Source organism: Erpetoichthys calabaricus, chromosome 15, assembly GCF_900747795.2.
Source record: "Erpetoichthys calabaricus chromosome 15, fErpCal1.3, whole genome shotgun sequence".
Classification (NCBI taxonomy): domain Eukaryota; kingdom Metazoa; phylum Chordata; class Cladistia; order Polypteriformes; family Polypteridae; genus Erpetoichthys; species Erpetoichthys calabaricus.
In genome coordinates, this window is record NC_041408.2 from 82,002,047 (window position 1) to 82,020,048 (window position 18,002).

The 18,002-nt window shown below is 36.8% G+C and overlaps 1 protein-coding gene across 1 annotated transcript in view; it reads right to left on the minus strand.

The window, feature by feature from the left end:
* ttc27 (tetratricopeptide repeat domain 27) overlaps positions 1–18,002 on the minus strand; it is a 274,814-nt gene that overhangs the window by 212,817 nt on the left and 43,995 nt on the right. The window contains exons 6-8 of the mRNA XM_051919199.1: positions 7,582–7,746; positions 2,756–2,889; positions 1,886–1,998 (exon numbers count right to left, since the gene is read on the minus strand). Of these exons, the coding sequence (XP_051775159.1) occupies positions 1,886–1,998; positions 2,756–2,889; positions 7,582–7,746 (412 nt within the window). The remainder of the gene's footprint in view (positions 1–1,885; positions 1,999–2,755; positions 2,890–7,581; positions 7,747–18,002) is intronic.

Genomic DNA, 18,002 nt, shown 5'->3' on the forward strand with positions numbered 1-18,002 from the left:
TGATAAATGTTAAAACCAGGAAAAACAAGTCTAATAAGTTCTGAAATGGTTGTAAGAACAACAAAACTCAGATTCATCACACTTCAGTTTGCGTTAATCTATATATATAATTCACTAAGCTGACAGAACAGGCAAGACAACCATGGGATACGCACAGGCAAGACAACCATGGGATATGCACAATATAGCCACGCCTGCCAACTCACAGAGACCCACCCACCAACGCTAAGAGAATTGGATACGCCGACAACTCACAGAGCCACGCCCACCAATAACACACAGCCACACCCACCAACTCTAAGACCATGGGACGAGAACGCCCGCCTGCCCGCCCGCCTGCCTGACTGTTACTAGCATGTAAAACCATCGCAGCTTTTAACTCACAAACTGCAACAACTCACCAAACGTGTAAAACCATCACATATTTTAACTCGCAAACTGCAACAACTCACCAAACAAGGACACCCTGTCTCTCGAGGCATTCACACTGCCGGAAGACAACCATGGGATACGCAAAAAATAGCCATGGCAGTCAACTCACAAAGCCCAGCCCACCAACTCATGCCCACCAACTCGAGCACGCGTCCACCCACGCTCTCAAGGCATTCACAGTGCCTGCTCATGTGCCCGGACGCAACAACTCACCAACTTGCTTTCGCCTCTGCTACAGTACACATGCACCACTGAGCCACGTTGACTTTTCATTATTCTTTTCGGTTTCGGCTGCATTTCTATATATAATCCACCAAGTCGTCCGACCATGGGATACAAACGACAGAGCACCGCCCAACAACGTGAACCGATACAGAGACACGCCAACCAACTCTAAGAGCATGGGACGAGAACGCCTGCCCGACTGACTGTTACCAGTCAGTACTGGAGTGTAAAACCATCACTACTGCAACAATTCACCAAACACCGCATCTGACACTGTCTATATCTAAGAAGATATATAGATACTCATTATTCCCTGGCACGCGTCCACCCATGCTCTCAAGGCATTCACAGTGTTTGCTCATGTGCCCAGACGCAACAACTCACCACACACAAATTTTGCTTAATTTGACTCAACACGGGAAACCTCACCCGCCCCGGACACAGAGATGACTGACAGATTGATAGCTCTTTCTCGATTCTGTGCGTGGTGTTGCAAGGCCATACTTAGTTGGCGGAGCGATTAGTCTGGATAATTCCGAAAACGAATGAGACTCCCTACTGCTAAATAGTTACGCGATCGCCAGGCGGTTGGCGTCCAACTTCTTAGAGGGACAAGTGGCTTTCAGCCACGTGAGATTGAGCATTAACAGGTCTGTGATGCCCCTGGATGTCCAGTACTGCACGCGCGCTACACTGAATGGATCAACATGTGTCTACCCGGCGCCGACAGGCATGGGTAAGCCGTTGAACCCCATTCGTGATGGGGACCGGGGCTTGCAATTGTACCCCACGAACAAGGAATACCCAGTAAGTGCGGGTCATACGCTTGCACTGATTACGTCCCTGCCCTTTGTACACACCAACCCGCTACTGCCATGGTCGGGTGACTTGGTGGATTATATATAGAAAAGCATCCAGAACCACAAAGAACAATGAAAAGACAACGTGGCTCAGAGGTGCACAGACGAAAGCGACTCAGGTTAGGAGTTGGGGGCGGGCACATGAGCAGGCAGTGTGTACTGAACGATGACTGCATGTTGGTTCGTAGCGTGCATTGTTGCAATGTTACTTTTCTTGGTGGTTTATTAAATTACGGATTTTGCAAATGTTCATTTTTTTTCCCCGTGCTTAAAAATCATTAAAAAAGCGGCGTGATTATGCGGTGCAGCGGGTTGGCTAGTACATTATAAATGTTAAAAACAGAAATAATCTGAACACATCTACCTACCAGATCCCAAGAACAACAGCTTGTTCTTCTGCACAAAGATCAGGCATAATAAACTGGTCTGGGTCTGCCAGCTTAATGTTGTTCAACACTGTATCATCAGTCAGACAATGGTCCTAGAAAGAAGTAGATATTATTCAAAAAATAAAATATAGGTCAATCCAATATTTGTACAATTTATTGATTTTGAATTACGTAAGCAGGAATCAAAATTCTGCAAAAAGGTCTATGTACATTTAGAGAATTCTTTAAGCAAATATGTCAAAAAACTTGGCAGACTTTATTCTTGAAAATGTTGTTGTCATAAATAGTTGCCAAAATAATTAAACAGAAAAAAAGATGTTTTCATAGTTTTACAAGAAACAGTGCTTGTTTTTTGTATAGTCTAACATTCTGAGTGATGCCATTTGGGTCAAAACTAGGAATGTGCTTGGTTTTCAAAATCTACAGCTTGCTTTGTACAATAGATTTTATGTTACAGTACAATATATATTTGGGGACACAAAAAGAAGCAAAACAATTGTTGAATACCTCACGGAGACGAAATTGACACTTTCACAAAAATACATGCCTTTGTTAATCAGTAGCATATTTACATTTACTTATATATAATAAAAAATGTTATTTTACAGAGTACAACAATTATGTAGATGACATGTTACCATAGCAGGTGCAAATACCAAGACAAAATGGAACAACATTTCTATTACCGAGACCACTGTCCACAGTACTCCAAATAGAGCTTATGCCGGCAGGAGTTTGCCGTGCAAGAAGATGGAGACAATGCAGACTAGGTAAAAGGTAGTAAGGCCCAATTATTTTAAGGTATGAACATTAGATTCTTAGCATTATTAACTTGAACTATTTTTGTACCTTTGGCAATTTTTCCACTGGTGTAGGGTCTGGAGTGAGACGACTTTGCGACAGAGCAGCCCCTTCCCTTTGGACATTTAAGATCAGTTGTGGCAAATAATTTTCCTGAAACCGTGTGCGCTTTCCCAAGGCACCTGCAAAAAAGTAGAAAGGAATACACTTTTATTTATTACCTGTCAAGGGCTGGCAGGACCACAAAAAACACTGGAAAATTCTCAGTGTGCCGTCAAGTGTGCAAAACCCCAACTCTTGCTCCAAGTACAATAAAAAAAAGCAAATGGAAACATTTTACAGTGTCACTGCATATTATAGTTATAAGAAATAATAAAGCAAAGGTGGTGATTTGTGCATGTGCATCTACAAAATGTACTTCTGCAGAAAAATATATTGTTAAATGAATTTCCAATGACATGAAATAATTATCATCTTCATATAAAAAAACAATTAAGTAAAAATTATAGTATAATAATTTAAAGCATAAATGTGACTTTTTTCCTTTGTGTAAAAACATAAAAAGGCTGGCTTCCTCTTTATGCTGCCTGGTCTTAATGTCTTAATGTAGACAAGAAATCAGCTGCTGTTCTTGAAGAATATACTAGAATCACTTGACACCTATAATTTTGTTAAACATATAAAATCCTGTACTGAGCTAACAGCTTCAGATGTTGAGGTCTTCTCCATCATAACCCATACATCATTATAAATATCTGAGGGTGGGCATACATTATCATTTTTCTTAGCAATCCAAGAGTAACAGAAGCTGCACACTGTGGTATAGTAAAAACATACTATTTAAGAAAATATTTATTTTAGTCCCATGGTTAATATTTGAAGGGATATAACATTCTTAATCAAAATGAATTTACAACATGTTATTACACAGCATGCGAGGCCAGGCACAACAAAAATGAATGGGAAGGTGTTCACAAGTTGTAAAAAAAGATATAATTAAACATAATATGAAAACAGTGTGATTTACTTTTCATATATACTATTATCAGCTCTTAATTAGAACACCTGAATAAACAAAGAAAGTGATTATATGTTGCCCCTCAATAGCAGTTTCACTTTTAAGGAGGCTAAAGAAAGTTAATCTTTCTCCTTGATAAGTGACACATATGCATGGTGGACAGCAAATTAATGAGCTGAATGGCAACTGCATTCTGTCAGACGACAAGGTCCTGCAGCGGTTGGTCAAAACAGCCCAATTCGTCACTGGGACTATTGCTCCCATCTGTTATGTCTAGAGTATCATAGCACTTAAAAGAGAAAAATAGTACTTGTATTACAGTATATCTATATTCAAAAACACAGCTGAAAAACAGAGGATTGTAACACTCGCTGAAAGGAACTACCAGCATAACAGTCACACAATTATGTACAGCAGCACAATGGAACATGTGGATCGCAGATAAACAGCATTTCACAGAGGCTTGGCAAAATAAGAGCTGTTTCACAACTCACATCATTTATATTAGACATTTATGACAAGAGATTTCTAAAGAAAACACTTTCATTAACTCACACACATCCTGGCAAAAAAGGTTTGAAACCAGACTGAAAGGGTTTCATCAAATTATTAGAAGTTAAGTAGATTGTGAGTTGTGAAGCTACAACACACTCAAGAACTTTTGACAAAAAAGAGTCAGTGTCAAGGGATGAGTTTATTATTGTTGTTAACAGTCGGGATTATGGCATGAAAGCAGGATTTAAGTAGTGTGGTGGGGATGGGGTCCGGTACACAAGTAGTCGGCCCCATCTTAAAAAGCAGGTTATTAACAAACGCAGATGTGACTGGTGAGAACTTAGAGAAGGAGCTGGATAGAGTGGGAAAACAGGAAGAGATATAAACAGATGATGAATTTATGTTAGTTAAATTATTTAGATCTTTAATTTTGTTATGGAAAAAGTGGAGGAATTTCTCACAGACTTCAGTAGAAGAGGTAGTTGGGCCAGATGCGGGTTCGATTAGTTTATTAACTATAGAAAACAAAACCCTTGGGTTATCGTGGCCACTTTCTATTATTCTGCCATAATGGGTGTTCTTGGCAGCAGTTAGTGCTTCTCTGTAAACTCTTTGGTGGTCAGAGAAAGCCTGGATATGAACAGTGAGGCCAGACTTACGTGACATTCTCTCAAGGCGTCGGACAGCTGCTTTCATAGATCGCAATTCTGAATTATACCAAGGAGCTGATCACTTAAAGGAAACCTTATGTTTTGAAGGAGCTGTTTTATCTAATGCTGAATGAAGAGCTGTGTTATAGTGGTCAACAAGACTATCTAATGTTGACAGAATAGGTGCAGGCAGTACAAGATCAGAAATGGATCCAGAAAGGATAGAGGAACAGACATTTTTAAGGTTTCTGTAAGAAATTTGTCGTTTACAGGTAAGAGAAGGGAGAGGCAATGAGACAGTGAAAAATACTGCTTTATGGTCAGAGAGTCCCAAATCAGTGATGTAAATGTTGGCAACAGATAGTCCAGAAGTACAGATCAGATCCAATATATGACCACCAGAGTGGGTGGGAAAATCAACATATTGTGTCAAGTCAAAACAGTCCAACAAGGATAGGAATTCATTCCTCAGTTTAGATGTAGTAATGTCAATATGGATGTTGAAATCACTGAGAAGGATAATTCTCTGAAAGTAGGAGCTTAGGTGGGTTAAAAGTTCAATCAGATTGGATAAGAAGGATGCATTGTATTTTGGAAGACGATAAAGAACAATGAGTGAGACGGGACCTGATTCCGTTATTAGTTTAAGAGCCAGGCACTCAAAAGACAATGGACAGTCAATTGGGATTAGTTTGATGTTTAAATCTACTCTGACAATTACTACAAGTCCACCTCCTTGTCTTGAGCTGCGAGGCTCTGTGTGGAAAGTGAATCCAGGTGGGGTCGCCTCCGTAAGAGACGTAAATTCGTTCGGTTTTTGCCAAGTCTCCGTTAAAAAAAGTTTATCAAGTTTGGTGTCAGTGATGAATTCTGACAGCACCAATACTTTGCCATTAAGAGATCTTGAATTAAACAATGCAATATTAGTTAATGAGGCTTCTTTTTTCACAGAGTTGTGAACATAGGGCAAGCCACACACTTTTGAAAAAAGAAAAAGTGCACCTCACTACGTATTACCACATATCCACACAAGCCAGTGTTGCAGGGGACTGCACTTAATTGTTCTACCCCACTGAATAAAAGCCAAATTATGCATTATCATATGAAAAATCAGTGATCAGCATGATGTAAAAACTTAACATAGATGTATGGACTGATATGTACCAGTAACAATCTGGTCAAATTAGCACTGCCTAATAACCTTACTTGAACATGTTAGGGAGGTGGAAAGATACATATAACCCACCTAGATACAGTAAGAATATTCAAACTCCATACTGACCGTAACTGGTCTAACACTTATCTTAAGGCATGTGCCTCAGCACAAATATATTTTAGTATCCAATGTAAATTAAGAAACAAAAACAAACTTAGATGTTAAAAAATAAAACGGTATACAACAAGTCCAGTACAATTACTATTATACTTTTCACTGTGCATAGATGTCTTCTAGCTAACTATGTTTAATGCCATTAGTGTATACATGCATAGTCTTTCAGAACACATAAAAATCAGAGGCAATAAAACATCATGGCCATTCAGCTAATATTATTAAAATAATTATAGTATCTTATTTATATACCATGTTTATCATAATTATTGTTTATTGATATACTTATACATCAGGTGTATGAAGGATTTTACAGAACAAGTAAGGTTGTGTGTTTGTGTGTTTACTGTACTGTATATCACCAACCAAGCAATCTTTCAATACAAAACTGTCTTTTTAATTTGCACAATGTGGAAAGGAATGGGCATCTATGTCGATCCAAATAATTAGTGATTTTGCTCCAAAATGCAAATAAATAAATAAAAGGTAAGAGGAACTTCCCCATCAACCTCTTTTCTCTAGCACATCAATTAGGAATATAGACCTTCATATCAAAAAACAGATTTTGCAAAATTATTAAACAATTATATATGTTAAGCACCCACTCTTTTTATTACAATTTGCTACTCAAAGTTGTTTTCTTTACTGTAAATAAAAATCCAGGGACCTTAGACTACATATTACTATACTTCCTTCACACTAACCTGCCAATTACCTGAGATCTTACCTGAGCTAAATAATATTGCTCTAGAAACACATTTTATCAAGTATGTGCAACATTAAAAAGAACGAAATCTGCATAGAGCTCCCCTGTAAGGAAAATATAGTTAATGGGGCTAATCCTAACATAAGCAGAAAATTTTTTTTTTCTTACTATAGCAACAAAAATAGATACCAACTATTACAACTAAATATTGAATGTGGGCTAAAATAGAAATGATTCTCCCCAAAGGTGTGACTATAATATCCCTTGGTTTTAAATTCAACATTGCAGAAAGGGAAATGTACTTTATTTGTTAAGTGCTCTCTAATTATTATAAAAATAGCTTATAAATCTAATAAATGTTTGCCAGTCAAAATGATGTGCTTCTAATGTTGTATGTTTTTTAATATTACATCACATTAATGAGTGACTTTAAAAGGATCATTTTTGTACAAATAGCATGTTGAATTACTAAACAAAACAAGCAAACTAAAAATGAGTTAAACCTTGTTTTAATTTTTCAATCAGATTGTCTATATCTAACAGCTGAATAATTTCTTGATGCAACTACAAGAACAAGTAGAATTAGCAGAGGTAAATACAAATTTTACATATTACTGACAAATGTGCATACAACAAAACACCACCTGTTATTTAAAAAAAGTGACTTAATTTTACCTGTCAATGTGATCTGCAGTTTCATCATTTCCTTAGCACGATGAATGTATTCTTTTGCCTTTGTATAATCAAAATAAAACAGAGATATGTGCCCACATTCTAGAAGAAACTGAACAGCCAAATGTAGAAACTGGTCAGACGTGAAAAAAATGTTGTTTTCCATCACTGTATGGAAGAGAAAAAAAACAGATAAATTGTTGAATGTTGCTGTACTTTTAAATTAATAAATTGTTAAACTATATTTAGTCTACAAAGGATGGTGTTCAGTGAGTGCATTCAATGCCATTTTAGATTAATGACTAGCTTAAAAAAATGAGAAAAGTAAATGTCGTCAAAACAGAATTAAATGCTTACAATCAACTAAAAACAATATTTCTTGCAGTTAACTACCTTATGTAATAATGTCTCATCAATGTCTGCAATGAACATTCATTGACTTGTACATTTTGTGGGTGATATGGAGAAAGAAAGAAAAAAAATCTGGATACGTTGTGATGAAAAATACGGTGACTCTGTATTAATTTTAACATCTACTACTCTGTATACAGCTCAATGCATTTACTTTTCTTGATAAGTAATACCTTACTAATTTATGCAGTATCTGTGAAAAATATTGTCACATGGTGCTTAGGTCTACCCCAGAGAGCACTGGGTACAAACAAGGTGCTGGCTTTGATTTGGTTGCTGGCGTTTCACTGGACAGACCAACAGAGAATGGGCAAATTTAGAGTTACCAATTAACCAAACATGCTTGCCTTTGAATACCTGGTTTGAAAAAATTGTGCAGAAACATTGAGGTGAACAAATTCAAAGCCTAGGGGCTGGAAGATGTCCTCAAAATTGAATTTCTCACTTGTTTTCAATTGGAAAATTATTTGTTGCTCATCCCTAGCAACGATGCACCTTGACCTCTATTGTGGGGTTGCTGAATAAATTGCAATAAATCAGAGAGAGGATGGTTGCTTTAAGTTTTTGCAGGGAAAAATGACTAAGTTCTAGGTGCAAATTTGCTGTCCTTCAGTACAGAGCAAGCTTCTTTCAATTTGCAGTAACATACTGTACACACATACATAGGTCTTGTCAGCTTGCAATATTCCACCGTTCAAGGACAATTACTGGGGATCTCTATTCACTGGTTTGCTTTTTCTCACTGTAAGGCAGTGTCTTCCTCCAGCAGACTAGTACAGAAACCTAACATCTAGGTTGTAACCATGACCAGTGGAGAGATCAACTACTAATAATATTCTAATACATTTAATTTCAAAATGGTTCATACATTCATTTATAATCTTCTTATTCAATTAAAGGCCACGGGGATTCAGTGCCTATTCTTTCTGCCATGGGAATAACAGATAGCCTCAGAGACTATTATAAGGCTTAATCACTCAGGCACACATTCAGCCATACTGGGCCAATCTGCAGTTGCTAGTTAACCTAACATAAATGTCTTTGATTTTTTTTAGCATTTATCATTAAGATTTTACTGCATATGTTTCAGAAAATTATGTTTAAGTTTATTTAGGCATTTATACAATTTTAAGCCTAAATAAAAATATTACCTAACTGCAAAAACATTTCCACAATCACCCGTCATATTTTATACAAAGGAAAAAATAGTTTCCCCAGAGTAAAGTTAATTTAAAGATCTGATAATAATTTGTATAGCCTTCCAAGTCTTCTGACTGGAACTCTGCCTAAATTATTGTATTATACTTTCCAGTTCCTTACAAAAAAAAGCACAACTAATGATTAAAATTAGTATTCCAAATCCAGCATTAATAAATTATTAAGTAAACTTACCACTATTTTCCAAGCTTTAATATATCATGACATGCTGTAAAGGATATAGATACATACCTGATTAAAAAATGACAATGAAAAAAATCATATACCAATTACTTACTGAGTTCAGTGTAACATTGTTGTAAGGGGTTGGATAATTACTTGGTAATGACATATATTAAAAATATATTGTATGTGCTCTCAGGTCTGAACTACTGTCATTTTCCTGGCATTAATATATTATTAATGTAAAGGTTTTCCGTTTTATGTACTCTAAAATGTATTTCTTTAACATTGCCAGGTATTTTCCAAGCAATATATTATTGAAGTTCTTGAAAGTAAAAGTCAGATTAATATTTTTTTCAATTTGATTTTCTGGTGATGTAAATCTATGGCTCAGCTGTCATTAGTAATACAAACCTGTATATTATTATATATACATATGTACTGTACATACACTGTATATATCAACATAAATGCTTTGGAAATATAAATTGTTGAGCTATTAACAGTTAACTCATCTCACCAATAACATTAAAGAAACCAGCAGATAGAGTGTGTGGGATTCTCTCGATATACAAGTTTTTATCTACATCTAGTGCAGCTAGCTCTTATCAGTTCATTACTCTGTCAAATGATTTTGGTGCTGTGAAGGATCTCACTCTGAATTGGAGAATTAGGTTCACTATAAAATATCATTCTACAAAGCACTTACAGGATCAATGAAATTTTTAAGTCATTCACATACTGTACACCTTTGAAATTTTGAAAAATTACTTTTATACATGTTCCCTAATTAGTTTCCATAAACATGATAACCTACTGTTTTGACATTTCTATCATATTTTTGCCCAGAAGCTGTTAAAATATTTGCATTTTGTGGAACACAAAACTGCTGTAATAAACATGCTAATTTACCTGAAAAATGTCTACAACTTGCTTCAAAAAAGAAAAAAGCTTGTAAGGGTTTATAAAAATAGATTTTGAAAGTATGTGGAATGTGCTTAACATAATTCCATACATGAAAAGGGACAAATCATCTGCTGAAGTCACAGGTGAACAGAATCTTGGGAATATTAAATATAAGAAAACATACATTTCAACATATGCATTATGGATCATTAAGCAGTAACAGGAAAGAGTTCCCTGGCTTCTTCTCAAACTTAGATTAATACTAAGAGTGCTAAGGTTTCAGGAAAACACATAAAGGAAAGATTATAGCAAGGATGCAAAGCCATACATCATTCAATCAAAACCAAAGTAAGCATCTTTGCTCTTCTTGGCCTTTCTAAATTGACTTTATTGGCCTTAATAGGTTGACAAACAATCTTCCAACAGTCCCAGCTTCAAAGTACCAAAAGCACTCTCCCTATCATCTCTAAATATCCCTGAGAAACAAGATTTCTTTCATCTGCGAGATTGCCTTTACACATCTCTCCTACCAATTCTAAGCTTAATAATCATATGACATGGCATTATTTCCATGCTTAGAGACATTTTAAACAACTTATAGAGCACTAACTCACACGGGCATTTACCAAGTCTTGGAACGTACACCCCTTAGCACCAAGAATCCTAACTATGAGCCACCTTTGTAAGGCAGTTGCTGGGATACTTGATTCTTTTTTGGAAGCAAGGACGCACTTATCCAAATTAGGAACTGTCTATCACAATCTGCAGGTCATGAGAATATCTGCTGATTGCTATGTCAATATACACGTTCTGTCTTTTGTTCCCCTTGCCTTTAAGACCTTAGTCAAATTCAATTTTCTACTGCTCTGAACATTTTCAGGAGTTGCTAAGGAGGGAAAAGACAAATAAATCAGCTTTCACTTGGAGGCTCATCTGGAACCGATAAAGAAGACAAACAGAAGAAAGCAGTTTTAAGGATCACCTAGGTTTTATACCACGACTTCTCACTTTTGATATTCTCTTGACTCTGTTTCACTAATTGTGTATACTAACTTAAGAGAGCTGTATTCCCAGGATTTGTAGTAGTAGGCTTCCATTTTACAACTGACAATGGGTATTGAGTCAGGCAGTCTTGGTTGCTAATTTACTTTATAGTTCTTGGGCTGTCTGTGGCTTGAAGGAGTTACAGTATGTTGGTATTCCGACATCCTTCAGTAGTCTCACTCAATCTCTGATACGCTAAGAGATGTAACCACCAGAACACATTCTTATTAAGAGAGGGAACAATAGTTTTTATTGTTTACACAAGCTTACATTTTTGTTACTGCCTCTGGCACTACGTAACTTTGTGCCACTTACAACACTGATATTCCATAAAATAAATACACACAAGTAAAAAAATCCAATATCTACAAGACATTCAAGCAATAACACAAGTAAACTTCATCTTATGGAACTTTTTAATTGTCATTCAAATGTGCCAAACATGGCGTATAGTCTGAGAGCCAAAAGGCTCATATGTGGTCTCATCTGACCATGCAACCTTCTTAAGGTTGACCTCAGAGCCTCTCATGTACTTTCTGGCAAACTGTAGTTGAGATTTCAAGTGTATTTTTATTTCATTTTTTTATTTTTTTTTATTAACAATGGCTTCCCTTTGCTAAACTTCCATAAGCTGCGATTGGTGAGACACCCGGGCACAGTTGTTGTATCCACAGTCTCTCCAATCTTGGACACTATAGTCTATAATTCCTCCTCATGGGTCTCTTGGTGGCCTCCCTCACACATGATCCTCTTACACAAACGCTCAATTTTGTGGATGGCCTGCTGTAGGCAGATTTATGGCTGTGTGATATTCTTTCCATTTCTTAATGCCTTAGTTAATTGAACCCCAAGGGATACTTAGTGATATCTGTATTTTTTTGTTTCTTGTGCTTTTTAATCACCTTTTCATGTAGTTGCTTCAAGTGTTCTTTTGTTTTCAATGAACAAATTAGGTCACAATACTGGGTGGGCACAAGTTGGACATTCCACACACAGTTGCATTTATACTACAGTCAACTGAAACATTTTGACAACAAACAGATGTGCTGCTGTGAGCAAATCAGAGGGCTGCACCAGTGATGATTTTGTTGTGTCATAGTGTGAATATTTATGCAGTCAATTACTTCATGCTTTAAATTTGTAATTACTTTAAACCACTTAGCAGTAGTCTGTATTCACTTTGATATTAAAAAAAAAAAATCACTATGATACAAATGTGTATATCAATAAAATGTGAAAACGTTCCAAGTGGGCAAATACTTTTTATAGGCACTGTAGTCCATGTGCTCCTGTGAAGATAGTTAATTAAACCTCTCTGAAATGAAAGTTTGGTCATTCATTGTATTTCCTCCTCTTAGGGAAAACAATAATTGAGGACAAAAACTCCTGCCATTGTTCACATTTACAAATACTGGTTAAAGTCAACCACATGTTACTGTCTACATATAATATAGAGCAAGTTGTACATGTAAGTAACAAAAACAAAGAATTCATAAAACACCTCAAATCAACTGCACAGATACTCTCTCACTGAGATGCATATGTGGAAAGTTGGTTCCAAATGTCAGTTCTTTGTAAACATTTCAATTCGTTAAAAATCTTTTAAAAATAAAAATAAATAAATAAATAAATAATGATAATAACCATGTGGTGGGCTGGCGCCCTGCCCGGGGTTTGTTTCCTACCTTGTACCCTGTGTTGGCAGGGATTGGCTCCAGCTGACCCCCGTGACCCTGTAGTTAGGATATAGTGGGTTGGATAATGGATGGATGGATAATGATGATAACTTTCTATTATATTATTTAAGCACTAATTCACCAGCCAAACTCCAGGGGGCTCATGTATAAACAGTGCGTACGCACAAAAACTTTTCCACACTCACTTCAAGACAAATAAAAATTAAACTTGGTGTAAAGTCACACACATTTTCACAGCAGCCTCACCCCTTCCGTACGCACTTTTCTGCCCAGGTTTGCGGCACCCAGCGTCAAACCACTGCTACTGTTTCTGTAGTCATTCTTTTTTAGATTAACATCCATGATGCAGGCTGTATCAAATACATCAAAATTAATTGCATATTGTTTACAAATTTAAGGCACTTGATTGTAATCATTCTGTAACAACATAATGGTGTACGAAATGGCCAAACTATTCCAAACACCATAACTGATTTAGCGTTGTGTGAGTATTTTAACCTGTTTACTGTATTTGTGTGTATCACAGCTGCATAGGTTGTGTTGAGGGCGCAGAGGATTACAGTTTACAGCAGAGGATAAAGCTTCCATCCCTGGAGGACATTTATAACACATGGTGTGTCAGGAAAGCCACCAGCATCTACTTGGATTCCACTCACCCATGACATAGTCTATTTGAACTTCTTCCATCCAGAAAATGCTTCAGAGCCTTTCTTGTGCGGATCTCAAGGCTTAGAAACAGTTTCATCGTAAGAAATATAAACATATTTAATCAGTCCATCAAGTTCTCCCAGTAGAACTGTTTGTACTTATACAATTGGCTCACTGTAAACTTGCCCTACAACTGTAATAATGCACAACCTGAGCCACGTTATGAACCATTTGCACTATCTGCACAATATGTACATGTATATTGTACTTATGCTTTCATATTGCATATTTTTCATTTTTTTTTAACCTTATTACTATTATTTTTTATCATTTTATAGGAAAATATAAGTTTATGGAAGAGTTGCATATTGAATCTCATTGTACCATACTATACAATAACAATAAAATAATTCAATTCAATACAATAGAAGATTACTGATGATTATGACTGGCTTCCAAGTCGATTTATATTTCCAAGAGCTATCTTCTTGCAGCTGTGTGCTGTTAGAATACTATGATGTATACTTGATATCACTGTTATGATGAAATGCATTAATGTATGTATATTACATTTTACAAATAAATTGTTAATTTAATTTAAATCATGTATACTGTTATTAATTAAACATGTGGTGGCATGGCGGTAGAGATGAACTGGTACCTCATCCAGGGATTGTTCCTGCCTTGTACTCTATGCTTGCTGGGACTGGAGCGACCCTGGATGGATGGATGGATGGATGGATGGAATAATTAAACATGCATAATGAAGATTTTTCAATGTTCCTAAAAAGTTTTGAACAATTGGCATTCTAAGCTTGCACCGGTTTTTCATTTATTATAAACACTTATTGTGCGGCGATTGATTACGTGGAGAAAGAAAACAGGAGGACAGGAATTGGGGGTTGGTATGTCTGACAGAGGAAGTACTGCTGCAAAAAATTTTTCCATCAAGAGTCGCACACATGTCTCTGCAAGTATCTTGCGGGACGCAAGAACAATCCCTGGACGGAACACCTGCTCATCACAACTGCTATGCCACCATCCCCCCACATTTAATACATGTTTTAATGCATTTCATCATGAAAATAATATCAAGTATACATCTTAGTATTCTAAAATGGTCAGAGAGCTGTAATATCATGAATGTACTGTATTCTGTGTGGTGATCATTGCCTAGATGCTCCTGTCGGCATAAGAGAAAGCCCGTTTAAGAAGCATGAAGCAATTAATGACTGGGTCAGGGAACACATACCTGTAGAATACGAAGCATTTAACATGCTACTTTAGTTACGTTGGGAATTGAGAAACTCTAGTAAATTAAACATCAATTTTAAGATGAAGGTTACGACGTTCTACTTTAATAATAATAATTCATTACATTTATATAGCGCTTTTCTCAGTACTCAAATGACAAAATAAACTACAAGATTAGATTTCAACTTTAATCTCGACATAGACCTTTTTTTCTTCACTGTGTCACTATTATTTTTCTTCTTCTCTGTGGCCCTAAGCTGCTTCTGTATGACACTCAGACACTGGTCTTTTCACATCGACTTTGACATCTGACCACTTCTTTTTTGAAGTTCTTCTTTTTTACACATGCTTTTACTATTGTCTTTTAACAAAACACTGAAAGGAAGTGGCTATTTATATTGATTTGCATGTTCAAATATGCAAAATTTGGGAGGAGTCAGGATGGCGCTGTAGGCACGTGCATGTGTGTTAAAATTCACATTGATTGCGATTTATAAAGGGGAAGTGCATGGAACTTTGCTTACGCAGTTTTTATGCATCTACATTTTTTTGTGAGTATGCATTGTGGACCACCAGGGGGCACACCACCACCCAAACCCAACACAGACAGACATGGGACACATTTTTATTTTTTCTTCTACTCCCTGTGGGAAATACCTTCCCACGTGTACAACACAATCACAAGCACAGCACAAAACACAAAGGACACCACTCTTTTCTTCTCTTTTTTCCTCCACTCCTCCTGGCAAGCTTCATCTTCTCCCACCCGACTCTGACTCCCCGAATGGAGTGAGGCACTCCTTTTATGATGGACCTAGGAGTGTTCCAGGTGGCTCATTAATCAGACCTAGAATCACTCCTAGGTGTAGTAAGAGCTGATGGAACCCAACAGGGCTGTGCCAAACTCCAGCTAATAGCATACCCTGCGGGAATTCATGGTTCCACAGCCACCCAGGACAGCTGCCCTCTAGCATCTCAGTGAAGGTATTGCCTTGCCGATGCTCTCTGCCCTGGCCTTTCCATACACTTGGCATCCCGGCCAGGCAATGGCCGTGGACACCCGTCACAGCACATTTCTGTTTCTGTAATGTGGCGTTACACATGAGGCCCCAGGTCTTGACAGGATCTTAGTTTAACTTCTTTCTTCTTTCAAGGAATCCAGCTTTAATTGGTGTATCAATGGATAAATGTGACTGTTATTTTTAAACTGTTATTCTGCTTCCTTGTTTGTTACAGCAAGCTTTCCTCTCACAATGACAAGGCAATGCTGTGAAAGCCAAAAACTTATCTTTCTGCTGACAGGCTCACCATTTGACTCCATAGTTCTCTTTCATTGTATTCCCTTCCGCTGTTTGCCAACCTCCTGTTTTTCTGCCTGCTTAGAAACACGTATCTCAGTTGACATTGCCCTGGATATTATGTTGTTCACAACATTGTAAGGACAAATTATAATGTGTGGTAACAAATAAGTCCTGTTTTGAGAACAGGCTGCAGATTATATCAGAGAACTTATCAAATGCAGTAGGATGAAAGACCTATCAAAGTCTATTGTAGTATATTTCTCTTGATTATGTCCACACTGATCTGTCTCTGTTTTCTGTCATATAATTACAAAAACATCTATCATGGATAAACAACAGAAGCCAATTTTATGCCTAATGCTGGTTCACCATTTCCCCAGCACTAAAAACCTAATTAACCTTTCAATCAATCTTATCTTTTTTCCTCCTCTCATTGATGCCCTTCACAACCACTCTGGCAAGAGGCCTGAATTCCCACAGAAATCTTGTGGTACCCAGTTCCAGGTTCTGTGGCACAGAACTTAAGTTAACAGTTGTAAGCAGACAAGGGCAGTTAGACTTTATTTATGTGGTAGATGAACATCTGAGAAAATTGGTCCTTGAAAAGTAACTATCATTAATACTGTAATCAATAGTGTTTCACTGTAAAAACAATGTAGTCAGAAAAAATGCTTGAGTGCGTCATCTTTTTTTTTTAACTGTGATTTCAAATGAGTTATTTCATGCCTTGTGGTGCATATAAACATCAGACTGTAAAGGCAGACACACAATAGTGATTATTGGCTGGGGTATTTTTCTCTTTTTTTTACCCTCCTTGTATATTCTGCTGTTTTAAAAATTCACTTGTGCCTAATTTCTGTGCCTTTTAGAGGGGGAAAGCAGTTGAGAAGGGCTGGAATTTTTGCAGAAGTAGTCAGGAGTGAGATAGACCATGCTTGGTTAATTTGGCACTCAGTTACGTAAGTACCAGTTAAACTATCTTATTGACTTTAGTAATTAATTGCTCAATTTGTTTTTGCAATGAATTCATATTTACCTACTTTTTAAAACCGCATCCATCAATGCCCAATAAACAAAACACACAATTTATAAACAAAGTGAGCAATGATTTGGATACAGAACATCTGTAGATTTATCTTCTCCAGCATCTCACCGGAGGGAGTTTTTATTTTTCTGTCTTTAATGTCCGTCTGACCATAGCATCAGACTTATTGTTATAATGATTAGAGACTTTAAAAATTAGTTTATAAATTTCATCCATAATTAAGGGCTTTACCTGTTAAGTTTATGTAAGTGCATATTGATTTATTCATTTTTATAATTTTTGGTACTTCATTTATTTACTCAGCCTAACAGAGGCCAAAGCAAAAGTACAAGATCGAACCTGCTGGAAGCAAATCATGTGAGATGTCCAAAACCCATCGGCACCTATAGTAGCATATCGACTCCAAGAGCAGCATTGTCCAGATGCCTGCTAAAGGACTGACAATGATTCATTCATATACTTGGAATTTTTGTGGAGTATGCATATTCTGATGCAGGGGATTTCATCCTACACCTCAAAGGTGTACATAACTAGGTTAACTGGAAATTCTAAACTGGTCCCATATTACTGTGGACATGTGAGCCTAACGATGAACTAATTTCCTGTCCAATGCTGATTTATGTGTTGTGTCAAATGTTGATGGAGAATTGCTCCAGTTCACTGTAAAAGGCTAATCCTTGTTAGTGAATGCATGCATAGATATTTAACTCAATAATTAAACATCATGTCTCAGTATGT